This window comes from Eschrichtius robustus, chromosome 7 (genome assembly GCF_028021215.1).
Source record: "Eschrichtius robustus isolate mEscRob2 chromosome 7, mEscRob2.pri, whole genome shotgun sequence".
Taxonomy (NCBI): domain Eukaryota; kingdom Metazoa; phylum Chordata; class Mammalia; order Artiodactyla; family Eschrichtiidae; genus Eschrichtius; species Eschrichtius robustus.
This window is the reverse complement of record NC_090830.1, coordinates 114,378,218-114,404,194: the sequence shown is the minus strand read 5'-3', so window position 1 is coordinate 114,404,194 and position 25,977 is coordinate 114,378,218. Positions and strand designations below refer to the sequence as shown.

Here is a 25,977-nt window from a genome sequence, read left to right as displayed (position 1 = left end):
AATCCAAAGTAAGCAGAAGAAAAGAAATAATAAAAATGAGAGCAGAATGCAATGAAACTAAAAATAGGAAATCAGTAGAGAAAATCTAAGAAACCAAAAGCTGGTTCTTTAAAAAGATCAATAAAATTGATAAACTTCTAGCCAAGTTAACGAGGCAGTGGGGGGAGGAGGGAAAGAGAGAGAGAGGAGATACAAATTACTAACATCAGAAATGAAAATTAAAGAGGGGTCATTACTACTGACCCCAGGGACATTAAGAGGATAATAAAAGAGTACAGTCATCCTTCAGTATCCATGGGGGATTGGTTACAGGACTCCCTGTGGATACCAAAATCCACGAATGGTCAAGTCCTTTATATAAAATGGCATAGTACAGTCAGCTCTCTGTATCTGCAGATGCAGAGCCCACAGATAACAGAGGGCCAACCATATTATGAACAACTCTATGCTTACAAATTTGATAGTTTAGATGAAATGGACCAATTGTTTGAAAGATACAATCTACCAAAACTCATACAAGGAGAAATAAATAATCTGAGCCTATATCTATTAAATAAATTGAATAAATAATTAATAATAGCATTACAAAACAAAACCTCTCAGCAAACAACAAATAGTGGGTAACGTCTTCAATCTGATAAAGGACATCTTTAAAAAAAAAAAACCTTAATGAAATCAACTGGAAGTCCTAGCTAATGCAATAAGACAAAAAAAGGGGGGTGGGGAATAAAAGGTATTAAGATTGCGAGGGGGCTTCCCTGGTGGCGCAGTGGTTGAGAATCTGCCTGCTAATGCAGGGGACACGGGTTCGAGCCCTGGTCTGGGAAGATCCCACATGCCGTGGAGCAACTGGGCCCGTGAGCCACAACTACTGAGCCTGCGCGTCTGGAGCCTGTGCTCCACAACAAGAGAGGCCGCGATAGTGAGAGGCCCACGCACCGTGATGAAGAGTGGCCCCCGCTTGCCACAACTAGAGAAAGCCCTAGCACAGAAACGAAGACCCAACATAGCAATCAATCAGTCAATCAATAAATAAATCTTTAAAAAAAAAAAAAAAAAAGATTGCGAGGGAAGAAATAAAACTTTGTTCTTAGATGACCTGATTGTCTATGTAGAAAATCCCAGAGAATCAATAAAAAATCCTTCTGGAGCTAAGTGATTATAACAAGGCTGCAGGGTACAAGTTTAATATACAAAACTCAATTGCTTTCTTATACAAGCAGTGAAGAATTGGAATTTGAAGTTTAAAATACAATACCATTTACATTAGCACTGAAAAAGTAAAATAGGAATAAATCTAACAAAATATGTACAAGATATATATGAGAAAAACTATAAAAGTCTGATGAAAGAAATCAAACAAGATCTAAATAAATGCATAAATATTTCATGTACATGGGTAAGAAGACTCAGTATTATTAAGATGTCGATTCTTTCTAACTTGGCTTATAGATTCAATGCAATTCTGATCAACATCCCAGTAAATTATTTTATGGATATGAATAAACTGATTCTAGGACTTACTGATTCTAGAATTGGGTAGGACTAACACTACCCAATTTCAGTATTTACTATAAAGCTACAGTAATCAAGACAGTATGGTATTCGTGAGAGAATAGGCAGATCAATGGAACAGTGTCTAGAAATATAGTCAACTGACCTTTCACAAATATGCAAAAGCAATTTAATTGAGAAAGCATAGTTTTTTTCAACAAATGGTGCAGAAGGAAATGGACATTCACGTGCCAAAAAAAAAAAAAATCTAGTCACAGATCTTACACCCTTCACAAAAAATTAACTCAAAATGGGTTGTAGACCTAAATGTAAAATACGAAACTATAAAACTCCTAGGAGATAACATAGGAGAAAAATCTAAGTGACCTTGGGTTTGGTAATGACTTTCTAGACACAACACCAAAAATGCAATCCATGGAAGAAAAAGTTGATAAGCTGGACTTCATCAAAATTAAAGACTTCTGCTCTGCAAAAGACACTGTTAAGAGAAAGAAAAGACAAAGCACAGACTGGAAGAAAAATCTTTGCAAAACATATATCTGATAAAATACTGGTATCCAAAATATACAAAGAACTATTAAAACTCAACAATAAGAAAATAACCCCACTGAAAAATGGGGAAAAAAATCTGAATAAACACCTTAACACAGAAGATATACAGGTGGCAAATAAGAATGATGAAAAGATGTTCAGTGTTTTTCGTCATTAGAGAATTGCAAATTAAAACAATGCTACACACCTATTAGAATATCTAGAATCCAAAACACTGACAATACAAAGTGCTAGTGAGGATATGGAGCAACAGAAACCCTCATTCACTACTGAGGCAAAATGGTACAGCCCCTTTGGAAGACAGTTGGCAGTTTCTACAAAATTAAACATACTCTTACCATATGATTCAGCAATTGGGGTTCTTAGTGTTTACCCACATTAGTTGAAATCTTATGCCCACACCAGAATCTGCACGTGAATGCTTATAGCATCTTTATTCATAATTGCCAAAACTTGGAAGTAATCAAGATGTCCTTCAATAAGAGAATGAATAAACAAACTGTGGTACATCCATACAATGGAATATTATTCAGTACTAAAAAGAAATGAGCTATAAAGCCATGAAAAGATATAGAGAAACCTTAAATGCATATTGCTATGTGAAAGAAGGCAATCTGAGAAAGCTGTATGTTTCCCTCTGTAAGACATTCTGGACAAGGCACAATTGTGGAGACACTAAAAAAAATCAGTGGTTGCCAGAGGTTCACTGGGGAGGGAGGAAGGGATGAAGAGGTGAAGCATAGAGGATTTTTAGGGCAGTGAAACTGTTCTGTATGATACTGTGATGGTGGTCACATGTCATCGTACGTTTGTCAAAACCCATAGAATGTATAACACAAAGAGTAAACCCTAAGGTAAACTATGGCTTTAGTCCATAACACTGTATCCGTATTGGCTCATCAATTCTAACAAATGCACCACAATAGTGCAAGATGTTAGTAACAGGGAAAATTGTATGGATATTGGGAAAGGCAGGGAGGGAAGTGCAATTCTCTACTTCCTGCTCAAATTTTCTGTAATCCTAAAACTGCTCTTAATAGCAAAGTCTTATTAATTTTTTAAAATACCAATTGTGATTTTCTGTTTCTAGGCTTATTCACTAGGAAATTCATTGAATTTCCAAGTAACTTATTTCAATTATGTTACACAGAGAAAAAAACCTTTATTTCACTTTTCTAATCCTAATTAGTTATTATGTGTTACTTAAATTGCATTAAAGGTAATAGTTAATATTTGTTCAAATCAGAAGTATTGACGTTGAAATTGTAAAGTAATTTTAATCCACATAAATAAAATGAAATTTTATACTAAATCATTTTAGTGTGTGACATACTAGAAAGGAGTTTAGAACATACTCCCATAGCAAAGTCTTGTTTTCCATTTGAGTTTTCTTTTTCTTTCTTTTACAGACTCTCACACAGTCAGGAGAAGTTTGTGTTTGGGGTATAGAGGATGGTGCTTGTGTCAGCAAGATTTATCTGAATATCCCAGTAAGTGTGCCTTATAAATGAATTTTAAAATATATATATTGAATTCTACTCCAACCTACTTTTTCATATTCACATGTCAATAGTCTGTGGAAATACTCATTACAGAGGCCTTATTGCATTTTTACCTTATATATTAGAGTAATTCTTGTGTATAAATTATATTCCACAGCCCAGAGAGTGGAACATAAGATACTCTACTGGTGTATGGGAAAGAACAAGATTTTCTGTGGTGGCAGTTATTCCTGAAACCCTAATGGTTTATATCTCACTCAGGCTGTAAGTTCATTGTGGATTGAAAGGTTCTCTGCTCCACACGACCTTTCAGAGAACAAAGTCGACAGAGGCTCCACCAGCTAATAGCTCCTCAGTGCCATGGTATGGGAAGAGTGCTGGAAGTTCTTGAATTAGCAATTAAGTGCTTTTACTAAAAAATGAAACGTCTCCTTGGCAGTAACTAGATAAATGGCCCCATCTAACCTCAAGAGGATCGGTTAGAAATGAAAGAAAGGGACTTCCCTGGTGGCGCAGTGGATAAGAATCCGCCTGCCAATGCAGGGGGACATGGGTTCAAACCCTAGTCTGGGAAGATCCCACATGCCGCGGAGCAACTAAGCCTGTGCGCCACAACTGCTGAGCCAGTGCTCTAGAGCCCGTGAGCCACAACTACTGAGCCTGCGTGCCACAACTACTGGAGCCCGCATGCCACAACTACTGAAGCCCGCGTGCCTAGAGCCCATGCTCCACAACAAGAGAAGCCACCACAATGAGAAGCTCGCGCACCGCAGTGAGCAGTAGCCCCGCTCTCCGAAACTAGAGAAAGCCCGCATGCAACAACAAAGACCCAGTGCAGCCAAAAATAAATAAATTAAAACAAACAAACAAATGAAAGAAAAGTACCACTCTAACCAGCTTGAGCCAAAAATTAAAAAGTGGGGGTTATTGACTCAATCAACTATAAAGTATAGAGTTTGTCTGGGCTCAGCTGTGGCTTGATCTAGAAACTCAAATGATATTACCAAGGATCTTGTTTTCCTCTCTGTCTGTATACTATGTCTCTAGTTTCATCTTAGGCTTCATTTAGTGGTACCCAAATGCCTCAGGTACCAACGTCACATCAGATCATCAGGGAAGAAAGCCTCCTACAGTGGGAAGAGGAAAAGAAGAGAAGTTTCTCCTTTTCAGAAGGCTTAGTAAATACCTCCTAATGTCTTAATAATAACCCCGAACTAATCACTGTAGACAGGGGGATGAGAAATGCTAACTGGCTTAAAATCAGCCATGGAAATGGGAGTCAGATCTGTTCCACTCAACCCTGAAAATAGGGGAGAGATGGCTTCTCAATGGATATTCAAGAAATTTTCCAGAAGGAAGGTGTATTGATGCTGGGTGGCAAACCACAATTCCTTACCTAAACCTAACCCTAACCTACCATAAGGTGATACCATTCTTTCCACCATGTTCATGGTGCATTTTACATAAAATAATATTTTTAAAAATATAAAAAGACCAAGAAACAGTGGTAATGCTATTTTTTCTTAAATTATCATTTTCTGTATTACACAGTTCTAGATGAGTTATGGGTCTTGGTAGTAGGAAGAGAAGTTACAATCCTTCTCTATTATAAATTAAAATCTCAGTTATAATACAAGATGAAGCGTCATACCTCACATAAGAGGATTACAATATGCAAAAGGATGCAAGAGGATTACAAGATGCATAAAATTCAATGAGATAAAAAACTCATCCTAAAAAAGTAAAGATAAAAATTCTTACCTGAAAGAATATGTGTAGACTCCATAATCTATGTGACAAGGTTTATATGTATTCATTTCTGTTAGAATTACTAGAACTAGAAAAATCTTAAAGCTCATCTGATCACACCTCCTTTTACAGATGAGAGACATATAGATGTTTAACAACCCACCCAAGGGTCTGTATAATCAGGACTTACCTTGCACTTCCTGGCTAAGGAGGGATATAGGTACCACCAAAAGGCCCTCTTTCTGCTTCAGATACGTTCCCTTCCTCTGATCAGAGGGGAGAGATTCGGACAACTGTCACAGTTAATTAGACAACCCTTCACTGAGCTCCAAACCAGGCATTGTACACTCATGTAGTTCAGCTCTTACTGGGGAGAGTCAGTGATTTCTCCTTACTGGAGGATACTGCTACCCCATGGGGAAATGATAAGTGGATTGACCCAGCAGTGCTGGGGCCAGATCTCCCTGCCTGTGCCGGGGACTGTGTTCCCCGTGAACATTTTAGGCAGTGGTCCTTAGAGAACCCTGCTCAGCATCATGATGGCAGGATGCCTGAACACTACTAGCTTCCCCTGATGGTGCCTGCTAAGGTAACTAAGACCCCTCCAAGTATTGCTGTACGTATTTAGCCTAGTCCACAATAGCCCTGGAATGGAGGGTAATTTCAACTGATTATTTTGAGGAAACACAGACACACAGACACACATACACACACACACTGAGATCTCCCATAAAGGCTTTTAGCTAAAAAAAACCCTCACCACTTCATTTCCAGTTTCATACTGAGATACCACTAAAGACTCAAACTGGTTAAGCCTTGGAAAATTCACTTTAAAAAGTAAAATGAAAACCTGCTCAATGAGGAAACCGTGCATTCTAATGGGGCAGGACACCTGAGTTTTCCTCTGAGCTTTGTTACAAGCTATGGGATCCTGGGGCAAGTTGCTACATTTTCCTTTGCCTCCATTTTCTAGTCTGCAAAACAATGATCTCTTTAAGATCTTTTCTATTTCTAACATTCCATTATTTTATTCAAAACAAACTACAAAATGTAATTACGTTACCAACCCTTTCGAGTTGGGCCCCAGTAGGGGTCCTCTTCTCTGGTGTTGCCCGTGCCAATAGACTGAGACTGAGTTTGGTTCAGAAACAAAGGAAAGTTTTATTCTTTGATCAGAGAACGGAGGGGTGGGAGCTCTCGCTCTAGAGCACACTGTTTGGGACAGGGGATGGGTGGGGATGCTCTATATGGTTCTCCTCATTGCGGGGACGGGGTGGGGGGTTGGAGCTCTCGCGGGGCTAGTGCAGCTGTGCTGCTCTGGCTTCACATCCAAGTTCTGGGTGCAGTGTCCCTGCGCACTGCCCGCCGCTGCCGCCATCTTGAATTGAGGTGTCATTGGCAGCACTTCTCCACACGGCCTCGGAGTTGAGGTGTCACTTTCCTGGTCTGAAGTGCTGGGTGCAAGACTGCTGCACACAGCACCCGATGAGCAAGTGAAACGAGATGAAGCACAAAAGAAGAGGTTAGACCTTACCACCTGGATTCCATCTTATTTTTCCCGGGAAACCCAGTGGGCTTTGTCAGTGACAACTATAGAGGAATGAATCTGATTCCTTAAGTATCATGACAAAAAATTTATTCTCTTAGACATCATCTTCTGTAAATGATCGCGACATAAGCAGGAATCTGTGATGCATTTCTTTGGTGACAGGCCACGTGGTCCAGTGATATATTGGGTTGGCCAAAAAGTTCTGTAACATCTTATGGAAAAACCCAAACAAACTTTTTGGCCAACTCAATAGTTATTTTCTTAAGTCTTCCTCAGTTATGCCCCCATCTCAGGATCTACCGTTATCCAGCAGATGAATGCTGATTTTTAAAAATCGCTAACATTCTATAAAATGTCCAAAAGATGCTAGGAATATATTTTAAATTTCTTATTTTATTTTTCATTATTATCAGGTATAATCATTTCGCAATCATTTAAGGATAAAAATGAAGCCATGGTTTAAAGTTCAAGCAATTTCCTTATATTTTTATCATTCTAATTTTAGGGTAAAAGAGTATGATGTACAGATTGCTGTGACTTCTTATGCTCTCGATTAGCTGAAGAATGTTGAGTGTATAAGTTGTAATACCACACAACACTTGCCACTCTTCTTGTTCTGCAGGCTTTTCAAATAAACTGTAGAATTCTTATGTGAGGGAGAACAGGTTTCATTTTCTGGCACAGTGAAGTTGAGCATCTGGGGGGTTATTTTATTTTATTTTATTTTATATTAAAGTGTAATTGATTTACAATACTGTGTTATTTTCAGGTGTACAGCATAGTGATTCAGTATTTTTGCAGGTTATACTCCATTATAGGTTATTACAAGATAGCAGGTATAATTCCCTGTGCTCTACAGTATACCCTTGTTGCTTATCTGTTTTATGTATAGTAGTTTGTGTCTGTTAATCCCATACCCCTAATTTGTCCCTCCCTCCTTGTCTCTTCCCTTTGGTAACCACAAGTTTGTTTTCCATATCTGTGAGTCTGTTTCTGTATGGCGTTTATTTTAAACAGGCAACAGTTCTGGCTTGCTCTCCCTCCTCCCTCTCTGCAGCCGTGGGGACCGAGGATGGCTTTGTCTACTTCCTCGACATCCAGGACGTTGAATCCCCTCACTCAGTTCATACGGCCTATCTCTCTGAATCGCCCGTGCAGCACCTCCTGTAAGTAATGCCTGCTTCTGGCAGCAACTTTGTCAGGCCTGTCTGTTGAGAATTCCAGTGAAGCCCTAATTTCTTTTAATTTTAAGTTTTACATGTGTTGTTTTGAAAATTAATATATTGACTCGGTTCTACCTTCAAGAAGTACAGAGCAGTGTATGGTACAGTTTCCCACGCTTGTCCCTGAATACCCAGTTCTCCTCGCTGGAGGCAGCCTGTTACCAATTTCTCATGTCTTTTTTCTGGATATATTTTATTCACAAACAAGCAAAAAAGATAAGTACTTCCTTTTAATTATATGAATACATATCAAGCACTTAGAGTGTGCCAAGCACTTCTGTTGTATTAACTTCATGAGATAGATATTCTTATTGTGTCCATTTTAGAGATAAGGAAGATGATGCACAAAGAATTTAAATAACAATTAATATTACATGCATAGTAAATGGCAAATTTTAGGATTTGAACCCAGGCAATTGGGCTCCAGAGTCATTGCCTTGGCTCTTACAGGGCAGCAAACCATATACAATGTTCTGCACCTGAATTTTTTTTTTTTTCACTTAATGGTATGTCTTAGAGAAAGTCTTCTATCCACACATGAAGACCTTCCTCATTCTGTTTTACAGCTACATAGTATTCCATTATATGGGTATACCATAATTTTTAAAAGACAGTATACTGATGGACACTTAGTTGATTTCAAATTTTTTGAAGCAATACTTTTAAGAAGACAGCATAGAGCATTGGATTTAGATTCATGTTATTATTCTTTCTTTCGTTATATCATAATAGTAAGTATTAATAAGAAATGACATTTATGCCCTGCTTTACAGCTTGAGGTGCTGTCACACATTGTAGATTACTGAGTGTGATATTTGCCACACATTCAGAAAAGTATTATGCTTGTTCCTATTTCACAAGTGAGATAATTTAGGTTCAGAGAGGTTAAGGGAAGCATTTGCCCAAGATTTCTCAACTAGTGCCGGGAGGAGCTGGGTTTCCACCATCTGTGTTGTTCCTACAAGCTCTGCTGCCTCTGGCTCAATGGGGAAGGATCTGTAGTCTCCCTCCATTTACATTCTGCTCCTCTGTACTGTATTTTTTGGTGCTCCTTTTTCAGATCTTTCTCTCTTACCCTAATTTGTATTTCCCACTTGTTCCAATTTGATGAAAGGATAGAAACATTTCACTACATTCTTCCTCTTTCTGCCAGGATGGGTACTGAGAGGCATTGGAATGTTCCACTCATCACTAATTTGACAATTGCTTATGTCCACTTGAAATATTAAGAAAGCTTTACTGTCATATTTCATTTACTTATGATGAAATAGTTACCCATTTTTAGTGAATCTTCTTGACCATGTACTTATAAGTTGCAATTGGGAAACAGTATTAGCCTAGAATGTAATGATTACGTTTATATATAATCACTTGCTTTTTATAAGGTCTGATAATATTAAAAATCACAAACCATAAGAATAACTGGTTTTGGATGTATCTCCATGCTGTCATTCAATAAATTTGTTTACCATCTTATTAGTGAAACAAGTAGAATCTGATAATCAGATTTCTTCTTTTCTAGGTATGACCAGAGAGGAATGTATCTATTAGTTGGAACATCAGAAGGACACGTCTTTGTTATCAATGCCAAACCCTCAAGCTTATTTCAGATTCTTGGATTCATAGGTACTTACATAGAATGCTTATTAACTTAAAATATTGGTCACTTTATTCCAAAGAATTTAAAGTTGTGAAAATGGGGCTATGGTGAAACAATTACTTGTAGCATGTTTTCTAAAACAGAGACATTTAAATAACTGTTCAAAGTTACTTAAGAGAATTCCCACATCATATTTAGACGTTTCAGTACATGTACTTGGTACATAGTTGTTGGTAAATAAATCTTGAATCAATTAATGAATTAATGAAATGGCTAAATGTTTCTAATGTTACTACAAAGGGACGTTGGGTTGGTTTATCCCTGAAATACTTTTAAAATAACATTTGATCTCTATTTAATTAAGATATCTAAAGAAAGTTTTGTTCCATGCATCTTTAGAGTTTCCTCTTTAAACAAAATGACATCCAGCTTTTGCAGTAATGTGCATCCAAATGCCCAGGTAAACCACAGATTTGGTAGGTGAGATAGCACTTAGGTGATAAATAATAAGAACTAATACTTTTCTTTCTGGGTTTACATACCAAATATGTATGTATATTTTTAAATCTATGTATTGATTTTTTTAAAAATTGAGTGCCTACTAGGTGTAAGATGCTGAACCTAGGCTCTGTGGGAGCATGGAAAGGTCAAGGAGACAATTTAGTGGAAGAGGAATAGCAGAGAGCTGCATAGGCTCAGGGGAAGAAGCAATTAATTCTGCCATGTGTGAAGAAAGGAGTGGAAGTGATGGGGTGGCACAGAGGACTGGGGGAGAGTTTTCCAAAGACTTAAAGTAGTGGAGGATGGGGCTTGTTGGTATTCTAGCTTGGGACAAAAGTTTCAGCAAAGGCACTTGGAATAGTAAGAAGTCTGGTGTAACAGGTAAATAAGAGTTTACTAGATGATGATCATGGTGACAAAGTCTGAAAGGAAGTGGAGCACGCTGAACATCATTCCAAGGAGTCTGGACTTTGTTCTGTAGTTAATGACACATCATCAGATGTTTTCAAGATGGGACTGGTGTGATTTGACTTGGTTTTTAGAGGACGACTCTGGCATCACTGTGAAGGCTGGAGCAGAAAGGCAAGAGAATGGAATAAAAAAGACGAGTTAGGAAACTATAATATTATAATAACTTAGGCAAGAAATGATATTAATCATAACAATAGCCAACATTTATTGAGGGATTCCTTACCATGTGATAGACAGTATTCTAAGTACTTGGCACGTGTTCATTCATTTAATTCTTACAGACAACTTTTATGAAGTAGAGACTACTGTTATGCCCAATTTAAACATATGACAACTGAGACACAATGAGGTTAAGTATTTGTTCAAAGCCATGAAGGTAGGTGGTGGTGGAGCCAGGACTCAGACTCAGGAAGACCGGCTTCAGGGTTTGTGCTCTTATCCACAATGCACGAGCCCATGCAGCAGTCATGGGAAGAGAAAGGAGGGGACAGCTCTGAGTGATGGAATTGGTAGGACTTGATAATTGATTATATGTGAAAGGGAGTGATCAGCAATGACTACAAAGTTTCTAACCTGGATGGTGGAAGTTTGTGCTGTCATCAATTGAAGTAAAAACTCAGGGAAAAAGAAAGTTATGGAGGTAGAGGGATAGGGTGAGCTGACAAGCTCTGTAGAGTTGAAGCCAATAAACTCTTCATTTGGGAATCTTTACCATAAATTTGGAAATGAAGATTTGTAGTTCAAAGTTTAATGATAGAAGTCTGATCTTGAAATCATGGAAGCTGATGAGATGGTTTAAGACAGAGTTGAAGCAAATCCAATTGTTTAATGAGGTCAAACAGGTAACCTAAATATGTAAATTAGATGACCTGGAGTGTGGTAGGACCTATGGCTGACCTCAGAATGGGTACCAGTCCTGCCTAAATGTTACATTTTTCAACATATCTGGTCAGTCAGAATGTGGGATAGGAAAAGCTACCTACTCTGACGTTGTGGGCAGAGGAAGACAAGGCAGTGAAGAAAACTAAGGATGGGCCAGAGTAAAGAGAGAACTGGGAGTCATCCACTCGAGGAAGAGCTTGCAGAAGGAAGGCTACGTGAAGGGGTGGATTGTGGCAGAAGTGTGAGTGGGGTGAGGGCTAGGATGAGGCAGTCACTGTGTGAGCCCAGGGACAGCTACTCCTCTGGAACAGAGAGACAAAGAGGTTCAGGAGGGAGTGGAGGTCAGAAAAGGAAGTCAGTAAGTAGCAACTTCTGTTCTTAGAAGTTTGCAGTGGAGAAAAGAGAATTAGTAACTTCTAAAAGAGAATTAGAATTAGCAGGGTTGAAGGAAGGTCCTAATTTGAAGATAGGGGAGTCTTGAGGACTGAATAGGGAAAGCCGTACAAGACACAAGAAAATTAAAAGAGGTAATTGATAGCACGTGGTGTAATAGGATATTGGAGGTGTGGGCTCAAAATCACAGATGGAAAGGGTTACATTTTGTTCCTACAAAAATGTCAAGAAATGAAGCGGGAAGATGGGAACAAACAGAGAGAAAATGTGAGATTCAGGATAAGAAAGTTGAGGTCAAGTTTGTGTCAGATGTTTTCTGTCTTCCTCGTTAAGTAAGAGGAAAGGTCATCCAGTGAACACCTGAGGGGAGGGGCTGAGATGGGGCCTGAGAAAGTGGACACATGCTGAACAGTCCCTGGGGAGAGTGGCAGTAGTGAATCTGGAGAGAATCCAAAGTGGGCCCGAAGCACCTTGCAGAGGTCAGATTACCTGGGTTTCTGGAGGACAAACCTCACAAAGTCATGTGTAATCCCACCACACCCGCAAAACCTTGACTACAAATGCAAAGAACACTGATGCCTGAGTTTATTCAGTATCGGGAATGGGCAGATGGCTGGAGTGGACATTCAAGAGGCCAGAGCATGCAGGTGCTGCTGAGTGGGGTGGACATGGCAGACTCTGGAGGCCTCTCTGGCTGGAAAGAAGCTGAGTCCAACCGAGCTGGATTGAATCTGCCAACCCAGACATCTAATATGGAGAAGCCCCCATCTGTTCATCAAAAATGTTTCCATCACTTATGTTTAAAGGTCACTTAAATATCCAGTAAATAAATTTGGATCTAAAGATTTAGTGAAGGCAGTTCTATAATGTGATATCTTACCTGGGAGTATAAAAGATTCTATAAACTTATCAATGATGACTTGTGGTGTTGATTTCCATTTGCTTTCAGAGGTGGGCAAAGGCATTTTACAAATATCCACAGTGTCTCCTTTGGAAACAGATGTAGTAGAAGTGATGGTGCTTTCCCCACTTCCAGAAACAGGAAGAACCAGGCTGGAAATATTTACTCTGCCTAAAATACTACCACAAGGTAAAGAAAAAAATGAGCAACAAATTCTGTCCTGTGCGGCCAGTTGAATAGCTGCTGTAGCTTTCCTTCTTCTTTTTTTTTTTTTTTCTTTTTCTGGTGATAGCATTTTTTTCGTTTTAACATGTGAAGAGGTTAAAATGGCCACCACCTTTTCTGTGTCTTACAAAGTGAAATTGATGTGGCTGTTAAATAACATGAAATGTGGACTGTCCTCTAGGTCCTGTCATTCATATGAATCTGTCTTATTATCAGAGAAAAAACAGGATCAACTGTCACTTTTGTCAAATCGATTTGTCATTTTGTGATGTCTCTTTTTTGTAGCCTTAAACATACATAGTCAAATTCAGATAGGTTACTGTGTAGTTACTTTCACTGATAAAATTATAAAGAAAGCTTTCGGGATAAAAAGGTTTGATAAAATAGACTCTTTGTTTTATCAATAGATAACAAATATATCTGGTTAGCTATTTTGCAAATATATAATTATAGAGTATAAGAGAGTCAAAAACCTCAAAGTACTTTTGTGTCTTAATTAAGACTCTCTAGACCATCGTGAGTTTCTTTTAATGCTGTGTCTCTACTTAACTGATAAAATTAACCAAGGCTTTATAAAAGATATTTTACTCACTCTTAGTCATTTAATACTCAAGTATTTCTAACGGAGCCAAGTTGCTTTCCAATCATTTTTATCTCCTAATAGTTTCTACATTAATTGAGCATTTAACTTTTTTATTTTGCTTTTCATAGTTTTCATAACAATTTTTAAAAAATAAAATCAATATATGGTGCAAGTGATTTCTCTTCTTCCCCAAATCTTATAGTTTCTGCAAGCTTTGCTGATGAACGAGGGAGGCTGAGAGATGCCTTCATTCATAAGTTCGTGTATGAGATAGAGCACGCTCTGTCCTCCGCTGTCTTGAACTTTCAAAGTAACCGAATATATGGCTTCTGTAACCAAGTGCCATACATCTGCAGCTATCTTCTTCCTGAAAAAGTATGTCAAAGCTTAAGCGTGCTATCATTTTTCTTAGCCGTCAAGATTGACACATCGTATCAATTAGACGTGATCCATGCTTTAACACTCTAGTCCAGTTAACAAATGTCTTTATTATAGTAACATAATTTCTTTGAATTAGATATGTGTTAGCATGATTTGTTAATTCATCATAAAATACATTTGAGCAACCTCACACTTACAACATCATACTTGTCAGATAAAAGTGCAGACGACACGATATTAGTTTAGTGCCTTTCAAAACTATTTTTAAAGAATCTATCATTAGAAAATCTATTCCACAGGTGTCAGGAGCTACAGGATTGATGATTTTCGGTGGAACTTTGTACCTGAGTTCTAAAGAAAATTGCACAAAATACCTAAACTATGTTTCTGGCATTCTTTCATCATACTCTCTTCAAACTTCTCCCATACTGTGTCATTTCCTGCTACATACACTGACCCAGATTATCTATCACCCTTCCTTTTCTAAATCCTTCAATCAAAGGGCTTCTCTCCCAGAGTAGACAATGTCAGCAAGGTCTGAGACAAAGACATTCAGAGACAGAAGAAATGGTTTATCGTAAGGAGGATTCAAGAAAAGCTTCCTGGTGGAAGTAATATTTGCACTGGAGTTTGAAGAATAGGTCAGATTTAGACATGAGAAATATTGTGTACAATCTTGGCAGGGAGGTGGGGTTCCTGATGTAGGGAGGGGGGCCAAATTGGTGGGGATGGGATGGAGAAGGGCATTCCAGACAAAAGTCACAACACATGCAGAGGTTTGAAGGTGGGCATACATGAGAAACATGGGGGGAAATTGACTCATTTATTTTGACTTGAGCACAGGGGTATATGAAATGGATTAGTGAGAAATAAAGATTGTCAGTTGTAGGCTGGGATTTTTAATAATAGCTAACATACAAAGAAGACTTTTCTTAGTTGGCCAAAATGAACTTCTCCTTGCAATCAGAGATGGAAAATGTGGTGCAAATACAGGTGCCCACTTTATCATGTATCAGTTTATTTCCAGTGACAGTGATTTTGGATTTGAATCTGACTATATATGCACAACTGCAAACCCCAAGTTACCGCTCCCCTGATCTTTTCTATAATGTGGTCATTTTCTTTGGCAGGAACATAGTGGTATTTGCATTCTTAAGTCATACCAAAAAGTACAAAGCAAACAATACGGATCTGGAATGCTCTCTCTGTCTCCACATGGATTGTGGCTCATAACAATAGCTAAATGTGGAATTCTGTGTATCCGAGATATTCATACTTTGGTAAACTCCTTTTTTTTTACGGTTATGGGATGTGTGTCTTGATCTCATATAAGGAACAAAAGCTCTTACAATAGGAATTGGAACTCTTAAGTTAATTGACTCACAACTTATTTAGCCCTAATGGTGTTATTGATTCCAACACTGGGTGTATTTATGTGCTAAGGTTTGAGGCTCTAAGGGAGGAAACGCCAACAAATGGACTGAGATCTTGCAAAGAAGGAACACGGGGCTGGGATACAGTAGGTGAGCTCCAGCGCAGCTCCATCACCACTTACTGTGTGTCTTGGAAACTCACTGAGCCTCACTGAGCTTCAGCTGCTCCTCTGCAATTTTAGGGAAGCCTTGCTTGCTCTCACCCTGTGGGATTCTGGTGAGAGCTGGTGAGAGGGTACATGCAAAACTTCTTTGGAAATAATGAATTGCTGTGCAAACCTAGGGTTGATTACGGCTAGCTCCCTGGCCTGGAGGGCCTCTAGGCTGGTTGCTGCCACCCCCCCACCTGACTCTTCATGTGATGCTAGAAGAGCATAAGGGAGAAGGGTGTGGCCCTTTCTGAGTCCTCCCCTATCCCTTGCAGACCTCGACGTCACCAGTACCACTACCATTTCTGATTTCCATTTTTCTCAGATCTCTGAAAAAATGAAAATAGTTTCTTCTCCCAAAAAAGTGAAAGATCCTTTTCTAGGTTTTGAGACCAAGTAGTACTGGTTATCAATTTAATTTAAGTCAGTCAGTTATTTTTACCCAGGGATCTACCCCACACACCTGAAGCATCACAATCACCCCGCATGACACTCTCCCATGGGGCCACAGGTAAACTGGGTCCTGGCTGTGCATATCCAGCTCTCCTTGCTCACTTGTGCAAGGAAGCATGTTTGGAATACAGTTGGGCAAAAGTGATATTATTATTATATAGGAAAAATCTTAAATCCCTTAGAAATTATTTTTAGGTGAACAATGTGCAAACTCTGCTACATTGTCTCTTATTCAAGTGATTTGTAAATGTACGCTACAACTGATAGTGGCAAGATGTCAGAGTTTTTCTGGGTGATTCTATGCAAAGTACCTCATATAGGAGGTTATCATGGCAGTACTGTTTGTAAAAGCAACCTAATGTCCATCATCAGAGGACTGGATAAATAAATAATGGTACATAAACAGTATATAAATAAAGTATGGAATATTATGCCGTAATACAGAATGAGGAAATCTTTATGAAACGATATGGAAAGAATCCCAAGATATATATTGTTAAGGAGGAAAGGCAAAGTGTGTAATATACGTATTATGCTACAATTTATGTTAAAAATTGTTTGTATAAAAATTTGTTTATGTACATTAAAAAAACTCTGAAAGCATATTGAAGGTACTAATAATATTGATTGCCTTTGGGAGGTGTTGGGGAATGGGGGCAGGAAGGAGATTTCACTGCATACTCTTCTATAGTTTTTAAATTTTGAAACATTTGAATATATTGCCTATTCAAAAACTTAAAAAAATTTTAAAGGCATCATGGTTGATAACTAGTGTGACAAAGAAATCTCAGTTTTTAGTCAAACAGTTTAAACCATTGCACTGTGTACCAATTAGAGATTTGTTCGGGTTCTAATTAAACTGGTTTAATTGGCATCCTCTGTCACTCTTCACAGAACCCATCACCTTCTCTCATCACACTCAGCCTCTCTGCACATAAAGGGAACTTGCCTAATCCTTGAAGGATCTGAATTTGCCCGCACTGCTTGCTCAAGGCCTCTTCTCGTAGTCTTCAGCAAGTCCATTCACTCTCTGTGTCTGATTTTCCTATTATAAATTGATGATAATAATCCCTCTTCTTCCATATTACACAGAAGGGAGAACAAACCAGTACTGGTGAATGTATTTTGTACTAGGAATTTTCAGTGCTATGTATTATTAAGAGGCTACTCCATACCAACTAAAATGCTGTTAACAAATAGAAAAAGGTTTATCCACAAGCAAGAGTGCACGTAACCCCCTTAGAAAAACCATGTGGTAGAATCACATTTGTAATTTCTGTACTTTGTTCCTAAAACTATTAAGGAAACATTTGTTCGGTGTCGGAGTCATTCTCACCAGGGGCATGGAATTCAATCGGTGAGAATTTCAATGGATGGACAAAGCATTCTGGTGAATGGGAAGGATGGCAGCACCCTTGTTAACCTGAGATGGAGGTAAGTACAGTATACAGTAAGCAACCTCACATGATACGGTGTTTTAAAATAAAGATGTTGTTATTACTTAGGTAATAGCAAGGCCAACACAACAGGAGACAACTGCCATTGAAAAGACTGTTATACTAATGATCCCAAGAGGAGGGGATATGCCATGCTATCGGGGGGCCACATGCGGAAGCACCAGGGAGGGTTAGGAGGCAGAGGGAGCAGGGAAATGTGGGCAAGTGTCTTCATTATGGTTTCTATGGGAAGGAGCAGGCAGGTTTAGGATTGACTAGTTTGGATAATTTCAGTGGGTTCTGGGCCATAGGGGCTGCTGCTAGTTTTCTGGTACTTGACCCAGGGATGATTAGGATAGAAATAGTGGCCCCAAGTGTGAAAGCCCAATAGAGGATTTGGTTGGGGATGTGGGCTCTGAGTTGGTGGGTTTGCATTTGAAAGGTGAGCTCCAGATGAGTTGTTTGCCATCTCTATGAATTGCTGGTCCTGGGAGGGGCATTTCCTCCAAGGTTATTAGCAAGACCCCAGATGTCAAAGCATCAAAATACAAAAAATAAAAAGACCCAGTTAAGACCTATGAAGTGACCAGTCCTCCCTGTCATAACATCTGTTGGAGGAGGACAAGGAATGAGGACAATTCTGAACAGTAGATCATTTTTAAAACTCCTATTTATCCCTAAAAAACCTGACATAGGTATGTATGTATCTGTAAACACATACACGTTTACTTTCCTAATTAGACTTTGCCTAGACAATATTAAATTATTTAGACTTTGCTTAGACTAAAATTAAAATCCTAAATAAACAAATATTAGCCAAGCATACAGATAATGGCCAGGGCATAGAGAACATGAAGGTGACACCCTGGACTTGAAATGTTACCTTGTTTGATCTGCCGATGCACGTCACTAGTCAATGTGCAATTCATTTCCACAAAAATACTATTTCACGGTGCCTCCTGTGAGCAAAACAATAATAAAACATGGCGTATCTCAGTGACACTGTGAAATGTTACATATTATGGAGATTCTATATCATAGCAATTTTGGTCGCCACTTATTTCAAAGACCCATTTGACGACTGACTGTATCATCATGCCCATTTTATACGTGGAATCCTGAATAAAACACTAACCTGTATCTCACTATATAAATCCTAATGCATTCTTTGTAGTAAGGGATCACATAGCATTTCAGGCAACAGCAAACACATGTTCTGGAGCCCTATTTACGGCAGTGAGGTCATTTCCATCCATTGGCAGTTAATCTCATGGACCTCTGACTCAAAAAAAGTTGAGTTTGAAAACTTGGTCCAGCACTTATGACCTTAGGCACCTGACAACCCCTCTAAATCATCTATAACCGTGTTATTCAAGGTGGGATCTGCAGCACCTGTGAGCTTATTAGAAATGCATATTCTTGGGCCTCATCCAGACTTTTCAAATCAGAATCTCTATGGGTGGGGCCCAGGAATCTGTTTTAACAAACCCTCCAGGCTATGCTGATGTGCCTGAAGTTTGAAATGCCCTGGTGTATTGAGTGGAAGTAATAATACTTTCCTGAGTGTGGGGTGGGGGCTATGAGGACTGAATGTGGTAATGTGATTATATATGTGAAGCAGCACAGCACCTACTATCTCTGAGGGTTCAACCAGAGCAGTGGCTCTTCTGTGCAATGACCGGGGCAGATGGGTACAGCGGGCATGTAGGGTAAGGGTATGGGGACAGTGTGAAGAGAGATGACCCCAGGGAGGTCAAGAAGTTTGTCATGTCCTGGAGCCCATGAAAGTACTGTCCTCTAAGAAGCAGAGTCCTAATAACTACAGGGCACTGCGGAGAACTATCCACATATTTCTTTGCGTAGAAATGGTTAGGTATCTGGAAATAACACTGCTAAATGTGTCTTTTTCAAATTGTGATTTTGTAGCCTATGTGTTTTCTTTTTTATTAATACAGGCAGTTTGGAGGAAACTTAGCCAATGAAATTCTTGAATATAGCCAGCAACTTTCAACTTACCTGAAGAACACCATGGATGAAGAGAATGATTATTTAAGTCTAGCAAAAAAAGATTCCTTGGATTTGGGATCAGAACCTGAACATGCAGTTGAGTTTCACTATAGTTTTCTTTCTCCTTCCTTCCTCCCTCCCTCCTTTCTTTCCTTTTTTTTTTTTTTAATTTTATTTATTTATTTTGGCCACATTTGGTCTTCGTTGCTGCATGTGGACAGACTTTCTCTAGTTGTGGCTAGCGGGGGTTACTATTCCTTGTGGTGCACGGGCTTCTCATTGCGGTGGCTTCTCTTGTTGCAGAGCATGGGCTCTAGGTGTGCAGGCTTCAGGAGTTGTGGCATGCGGGCTCAGTAGTTGTGGCTCGCGGGCTCTAGAACACAGGCTCAATACTTGTGGCGCAGGGGCTTAGTTGCTCCGCGGCATGTGGGATCTTCCCAGACCAGAGCTCGAACCCTGCCTCCTGCATTGGCAGGCGGATTCTTAACCACTGCACCACCAGGGAAGTCCCTCTTTCCTTCTTTTTTTCCTTCCTTCTTTCTTTCCTTCCTTCCTCCCTTCCTTTCTAAATCAGATATCAGTTTTCAGTTTGTGGTTTTCTTTTAGCAGATATTTTAGTAATCCTCTTTATCCAGGTATCTCATTATTTTCAAAAAGAGCATGCACTACATTTAAGAGAAAATATTCAGCCTTTCTCAAAACAATCACAAATATCACATTTCGGATCTCATTTAAACCATAGTACAAGATCTGTCTGTGCTTGCTTGAAAAAAAAAATCTACTACAATTCTGGTGCTTGTTCAAACTAGTCTCTCTATACTTTTACATCACATACATTATTTAGGATGTGTCTAGCCAGAGAACATTTATTCACTCAATCATTTAACAAATATTTATCGAGTGCCTACAAAGTGCTGGACTCTGGCGGATACAGGCATGAAAAAATAGGAAAAGTTTCTGCTTTCATGGAGCTTACATGCTAATTGGGGGTTGGGTGTGAGCAGAGAGAGATAGATAAATAATCAAATAAATAAGAAAGCATTAGGTAGTAACAAGATCTATTTACGAAATAAAAATGGTTTGGTGTGGTAGTGTTTGGCTGGAATAGCCCCTCCACGGAGAAAGGCTGTGATCTGAGTTATGAGAAATGTGCCAATATGTGGGCAAGCACTCAGGGTAGAGGGAGAAAGAGCTTGGCACGTTTGAAGACCTAAAAAAGGCCTGTGCAGCTGAAGTGAGCAAGGGACAGAGTGGTAGGGGATAAGGTCCTGGAGGTGGGAAAGAAACAGGTAAAGAAGGGCTTTGTAAACCAGGTAGCATTTGGACATAATTTTACATGTAATGAGAACCTATTAAAGTGTTCTGAGTAGAGGATTTACAAGATCTTATTTACGTTTTTGAAATGATTACTTCCGCTGTGTGGAGAATGATTCCTTCTCTTCTACACAAGAGTAGAAGCAGAGAAGGAGTTAGAAGGCTTAGGTGCCAGTGATAGAGGTGCAACAGTGTTGTGGAGAGGTGGTAGTTTCCAGGCAGTTTGTAGAGGTAGAGTTGACAAAACTTCTGATGAATTGGACATAGAGGGAAAGGGAAAGAAAGGACTCAAGGATGACTCCTAGATTTTTTACTTGAAGAACTATGTAGAAGAAGGTACCATTCACAGAGAAGGGGAAGACTGTGGGGAGGGGAGCCACTGTGGGGAGAAAGAAGGGAATCTAAAATCAGTTCCCTGGACTGAGCATGAGAATACTGTTAGACATCCAAGCGAGATACCAAGTACGCCATTGTGTAGATGTTCTGGGGAGAGTCCAGGACTCGGGATGTTGATTTGAGAGTCAAGGGCATATGAATGGAATTTAAAGCCATAAAGCTGAGTAAGATCATCATGGAAGAGTGGATGGTGAGAAACAGAAGGGGACCAAGATAGAGCAACTTCTAGAACTCCAGGAGAAGAGTTCAGGGAGGTGAAGGAGATTGAGAAGGGGCGGCCAGTGAGGTTGCAGGAGAACCAGCAGAGTGTGACATTCCAAACTCTTTCAAGATTTTTTGCTGCAAAGGGGAGCGCAGAAATAGGGCGGCAGCTAAAGGGGAATGTGGTGGTCAGTGGAGAGTAGCTTTCCTGGGACAGGAGATTCCAGAGCATGTTTAGATACTGTAGGGAAAGATTCAGTAGAAGGCAGAAATGGATGATGCAGAAGGGTGATGGAAATTTTTTTTAAGTGCAAAGCCTTCAAGAAGGAGGAAAAGATTAAGATCCTAAGCACAAATGGTGGGGCAGGCCTCGATAGGCAGCAGCATTTGGTCTACAGTAACAGGAAGAAGGCCAAGAGTGATCTGGTGAACGTGTGACCTGTCTGATCATTGCTGCTTTCTCAGTGAAAAGTGTGGCTGATACAAGCACAGAATGGAAGGAATAAAATTAACTAAACCTTACATCTTGAGCAGGCAAAATGCTTGGTAATATATTTTAAAATGCAACAAGTAAAGAGGGATTCAAAGCAATTAAATGAAGTAGGGTGGGAGGAGAACTTGATGAATTTTTAATTTAAGATATGTCTGTCTTCTTCTAAGATAAATGAGAATGTGAGGTTAAGCGTTGACTCATTACAAGAGGAATTAGTCAAAGTTGATAATATGGCGGAAATTCCCTGGATACAACAAAAAAGCCAAGAGGTATTTATAAAACATGAGAGAAGTTTGAAATAATGCTTTGTAGGGGTGCCAAATAGATTAGTTTCCTGTGAAACCCCTTGGAAAGTTAGAAAGTGGACAGAGATACTACTTGGCAGACCATTACATCGTATAAGTGTACCTTCCCTGAAAGCAGGCAAACACACTAAACACGGCCCAGTCTTTTAGATTAAGTTATATGAGCTTTAAGTGCTGTACTTAGGCTAATACAAAACCCGAGAAAAGTGTCCAGGTAGGCCAAGGCAAAGAATGAACTAAGATAACTCATGCTGAAGTACATTTGGGGGGATGCGGCAAGGTAGGCTTAAATAAAAGGGGTGGGCCCGGAACAGAAGAGACACTGTGGCTTCTGATGTGCAGAAAGGTGACATAGGTGGCAGCTTGTGTCTGGATTTAGCCTGCTTATCTAGTCGCACTCAAGTTCCCAATAAAATAGCAGACTAGTTTTCTGTTATCAACTGTTCTTTAATTTTTCACTAGATTATTTTCTTTCTGTTGGCCTTATCATTGACCTCAGTTCCAAGTTGCTTCAGTGGCCACTTACATAGCAGCAATTTAGACTTAAGCAAAGTATTGCAGTGGTATTATTTCATGTACACTTTATATTATTAGTCTTTAATATTTTTCCTTATTTCTGTTTCTAGGGAAGTGCTATCTATGTATCTAAGTATGTACATATGTATCTATCATCTCACTATCATCCCTGTTGCTTGTTTAAAGGATGTACTTTCTCCATTCCAGGCCATCAAAAACGAGGTTAAACTGTTTTCCAACAAAAGGAAAGAGATAAAAAGAGGAATCAAAGCACTTGCTAAAACTGTAAGTGTTGCGATTCCATGTACTAATACGTTTGGCCCTTGGTCTAAAATTACGTTTTGAACTTTATTTTGTTCAACCCAGCATGAGACACTACACCCCATTTTTTTCTCTGCCTGTAAGCTTAGTTTTCTGGGGCACTTTAATAGGGTATAATTTTTATCTTACCATACAACATATAAACAGTGGTTTTCTTCCCTGTCTTCCCCAAATACTGTCTTTAATACTTATTTTTGTCAAAGTTATACATTTACATTTTTACAAATTAAATAATACAGAGTTACGTAATTAAAAATAATGTTTTTGGGGCTTCCCTGGTGGCGCAGTGGTTAAGAACCCGCCTGCCAGTGCAGGGGACACGGGTTCGAGCCCTGGTCTGGGAAGATCCCACAAGCCGCGGAGCAACTAAGCCCATGCGCCACAACTACTGAGCCTGTGCTCTAGAGCCCACGAGCCACAACTACTGAAGCCCGTGTGCCTAGAGCCCGTGCTCCGCAACAAGAGAAGCCACCGCAGTGAGAAGCCTGCGCACCACAACGAAGAGCAGCCCCTGCTTGCCGCAACTAGAGAAAGCCCGCGCACGGCAACAAAGACCCAATGCAACCAAAAATAAATAATAAATTTTTAAAAATGTTTTTCTAGCAGCACCTGCTCTACTTTTCTTCACTATGATTCCTGCAATCCTGAGGTAAATGTTTTCAGTTTTTTCAGACTTTTTGTTTGGATATTTACCTCCATCTTTGTAATGGTCTTCTTAATACTGCTATTTCTTGGTATTTCTATTTTGACACTCGTTGTGGGCTTTCTGGCATGGAAGATGAGTACTCAGTTTCTTTTACACCCTCCACCACTACTGTATGCACATAAATCAATACTCAGTAGGTACACTATTATAGTTATATAAATATTCTTCAAAGCTGAGCCACATGGTATATTATGATTACATTTCCATTTTTACAACTTTATTTTTCCTGGAATTAATAATTGCCTTTGTTTTAGATTAAGCCTTTCTATTCAAACTCTCTCAAAATGCTAGATACCTGAGGTAATCAATCTGTCAGTGCATTTTTGTGTGTGTGTGTGTGGGACCTCCCTTCTAGAGCTTTCTATCTTCCAGCGCTAGTCTACACACCTTGCTCTCTAGACCAGGCACACAGCTGCTGTTCTAGGGACTTCTCTTGTCCATCTTCCTGGGAAATTGTCTCACCTGCCTCCTGAGTTAGAGCCCCTGTTTCCAGAGTCCTGTGTGTTTTTCTTTGTCTTCTTGGTGTGCATCTTCCAGTAGCTTTCTAAGCAGGACTGCTGTGCAGGCCCATACTTGGGAACATCATTTATCATGCAGCTGTGCTAGTGTCATTCAAATGTAATACAGTGTGAGTGGTGCCTACCCCCTAGAGGTGTACAATGCTTTGGCTCTGTTCTTGAGAAAGGGTACATAGGAGGTACATTTTTTGAGACGTGGTTTTTCTCAAATACAATGATTTACCCTCAGAATTTTGAAGACTTGCTCCATTGTCTTTTAGCTTTCAGTGTTTGCTTTAGAGAATTCAATATCTTTTTGATTCCCAGTTCTCTAGGTAACCAGATTTTTATCTCTGGAAACTTACAGGATCCTTTCTTTTTCTCTGGTGTTTGGAAATTTTACAATATGCACCTTCATACCTTTGATGGATATTCTTGATTTGCTGGTGCAGACATACCCTTCACCCTTTTTCACCCTGCTCCTAGCCCCCAGAGGCTGGCCTCTGTGGATGGCATCAGTGAGCTCTCTTGCCTCTGTCTTCTGTTTGGGTTTAGACAGTGAGTGGCGTCAGCAGACGATCAAGGGGCAGGAGAAGACAAGGTCAGGGTCTTTATTTCTCCAGTTTCCTCTCTGTGGTATTATGAGTTGGCAGTGACTGCTAGCCCTCTCCTACAGCTACTGATCTCCCCAGGTTCTAGTAACCACTTCCCATCCTTGCCTTTCAGACCTGGGAGTGGTGATAGCTTCCCGTGGTTGCTCGCCTGAGATGCTTTATCATGCCTTGCTGATTTCCCTTACCATGCCAAATCTGTTTTAAAGGTCCCTCTCCCCATTTATGCCATTTGAGTGTGTCATTCTGTTTCATACCAGGACCCTAGTTTGTTTGGGCTTTCTTGTCTCTTTCATGTGCTAGGCACTGGAGCACTTTTAACAAGAAGCCTCTTTCAGGTCTGGGAAAAGTTCTTTAATTATTTCTTTGGTAATTTCCTCCCCTTAATTTTTGTTTTCCTGATTACTAATGAGGTTGAACATCTTTTCATAACTCTGAAGACTGAATTTCCTCTTCTATCAATTCCCTGTTCATGTCCTTTGCCAATTTTTCTATCGGGTTGCTGGTCTTTTTCTTGTTGATTGTAGAAGTTCTTTATTTTTATTTTTAACTTATATTTCTTTATAATAATTAGCGTTAGCTAAGCTGTGATAACAAACAAACTCCAAAAATATAATGACATAGGGATGAGAAGTTTATTTCTTCCCTATATAATCATTCTGGGTAGGTGTTCAGGTCAGCAGCTGCTCTGTTCCATGCAGTCATTCAGAGACCCAAGCTGACAGAGACTCTGCTGTCTCTAGCACATGGCTTCTAAGGTTGCCTTGCTTAATCTCATCCCACTCAGCTGGAAGAGGAAAAGAGCATGGAGGCGTGCATTGGGCAAATCTGGAGATAGCCCTTATTATTAGGTTGAACCACATGAGATTGCTGTTTTATATGGTTCAGCCAAATATACTACAAATATTTTCTGTTTTGTCTCAACTTTTATACTGTGCCTTTTAATTTATTTTTAATATAAATTTATTTATTTTATTTATTTTGGCTGTGTTGGGTCTTTGTTGCTGTGCGCGGGCTTTCTCTAGTTGCGGCGAGCCAGGGCTATGCTTCATTGTGGTGTGCAGGCTTCTCATTGCGGTGGTTTCTCTTGTTGTGGAGCACGGGCTCTAGGC

At 39.5% G+C, this 25,977-nt stretch overlaps 1 protein-coding gene across 1 annotated transcript in view; it reads left to right on the top strand.

The window, feature by feature from the left end:
- Window positions 1–25,977, top strand: part of CFAP43 (cilia and flagella associated protein 43) — a 105,589-nt gene that overhangs the window by 36,690 nt on the left and 42,922 nt on the right. The window contains exons 10-19 of the mRNA XM_068549044.1: window positions 3,477–3,557; window positions 7,885–8,033; window positions 9,613–9,716; window positions 12,887–13,027; window positions 13,849–14,021; window positions 15,158–15,307; window positions 17,366–17,496; window positions 19,454–19,601; window positions 22,077–22,178; window positions 22,938–23,015. Of these exons, the coding sequence (XP_068405145.1) occupies window positions 3,477–3,557; window positions 7,885–8,033; window positions 9,613–9,716; window positions 12,887–13,027; window positions 13,849–14,021; window positions 15,158–15,307; window positions 17,366–17,496; window positions 19,454–19,601; window positions 22,077–22,178; window positions 22,938–23,015 (1,257 nt within the window). The remainder of the gene's footprint in view (window positions 1–3,476; window positions 3,558–7,884; window positions 8,034–9,612; window positions 9,717–12,886; window positions 13,028–13,848; window positions 14,022–15,157; window positions 15,308–17,365; window positions 17,497–19,453; window positions 19,602–22,076; window positions 22,179–22,937; window positions 23,016–25,977) is intronic.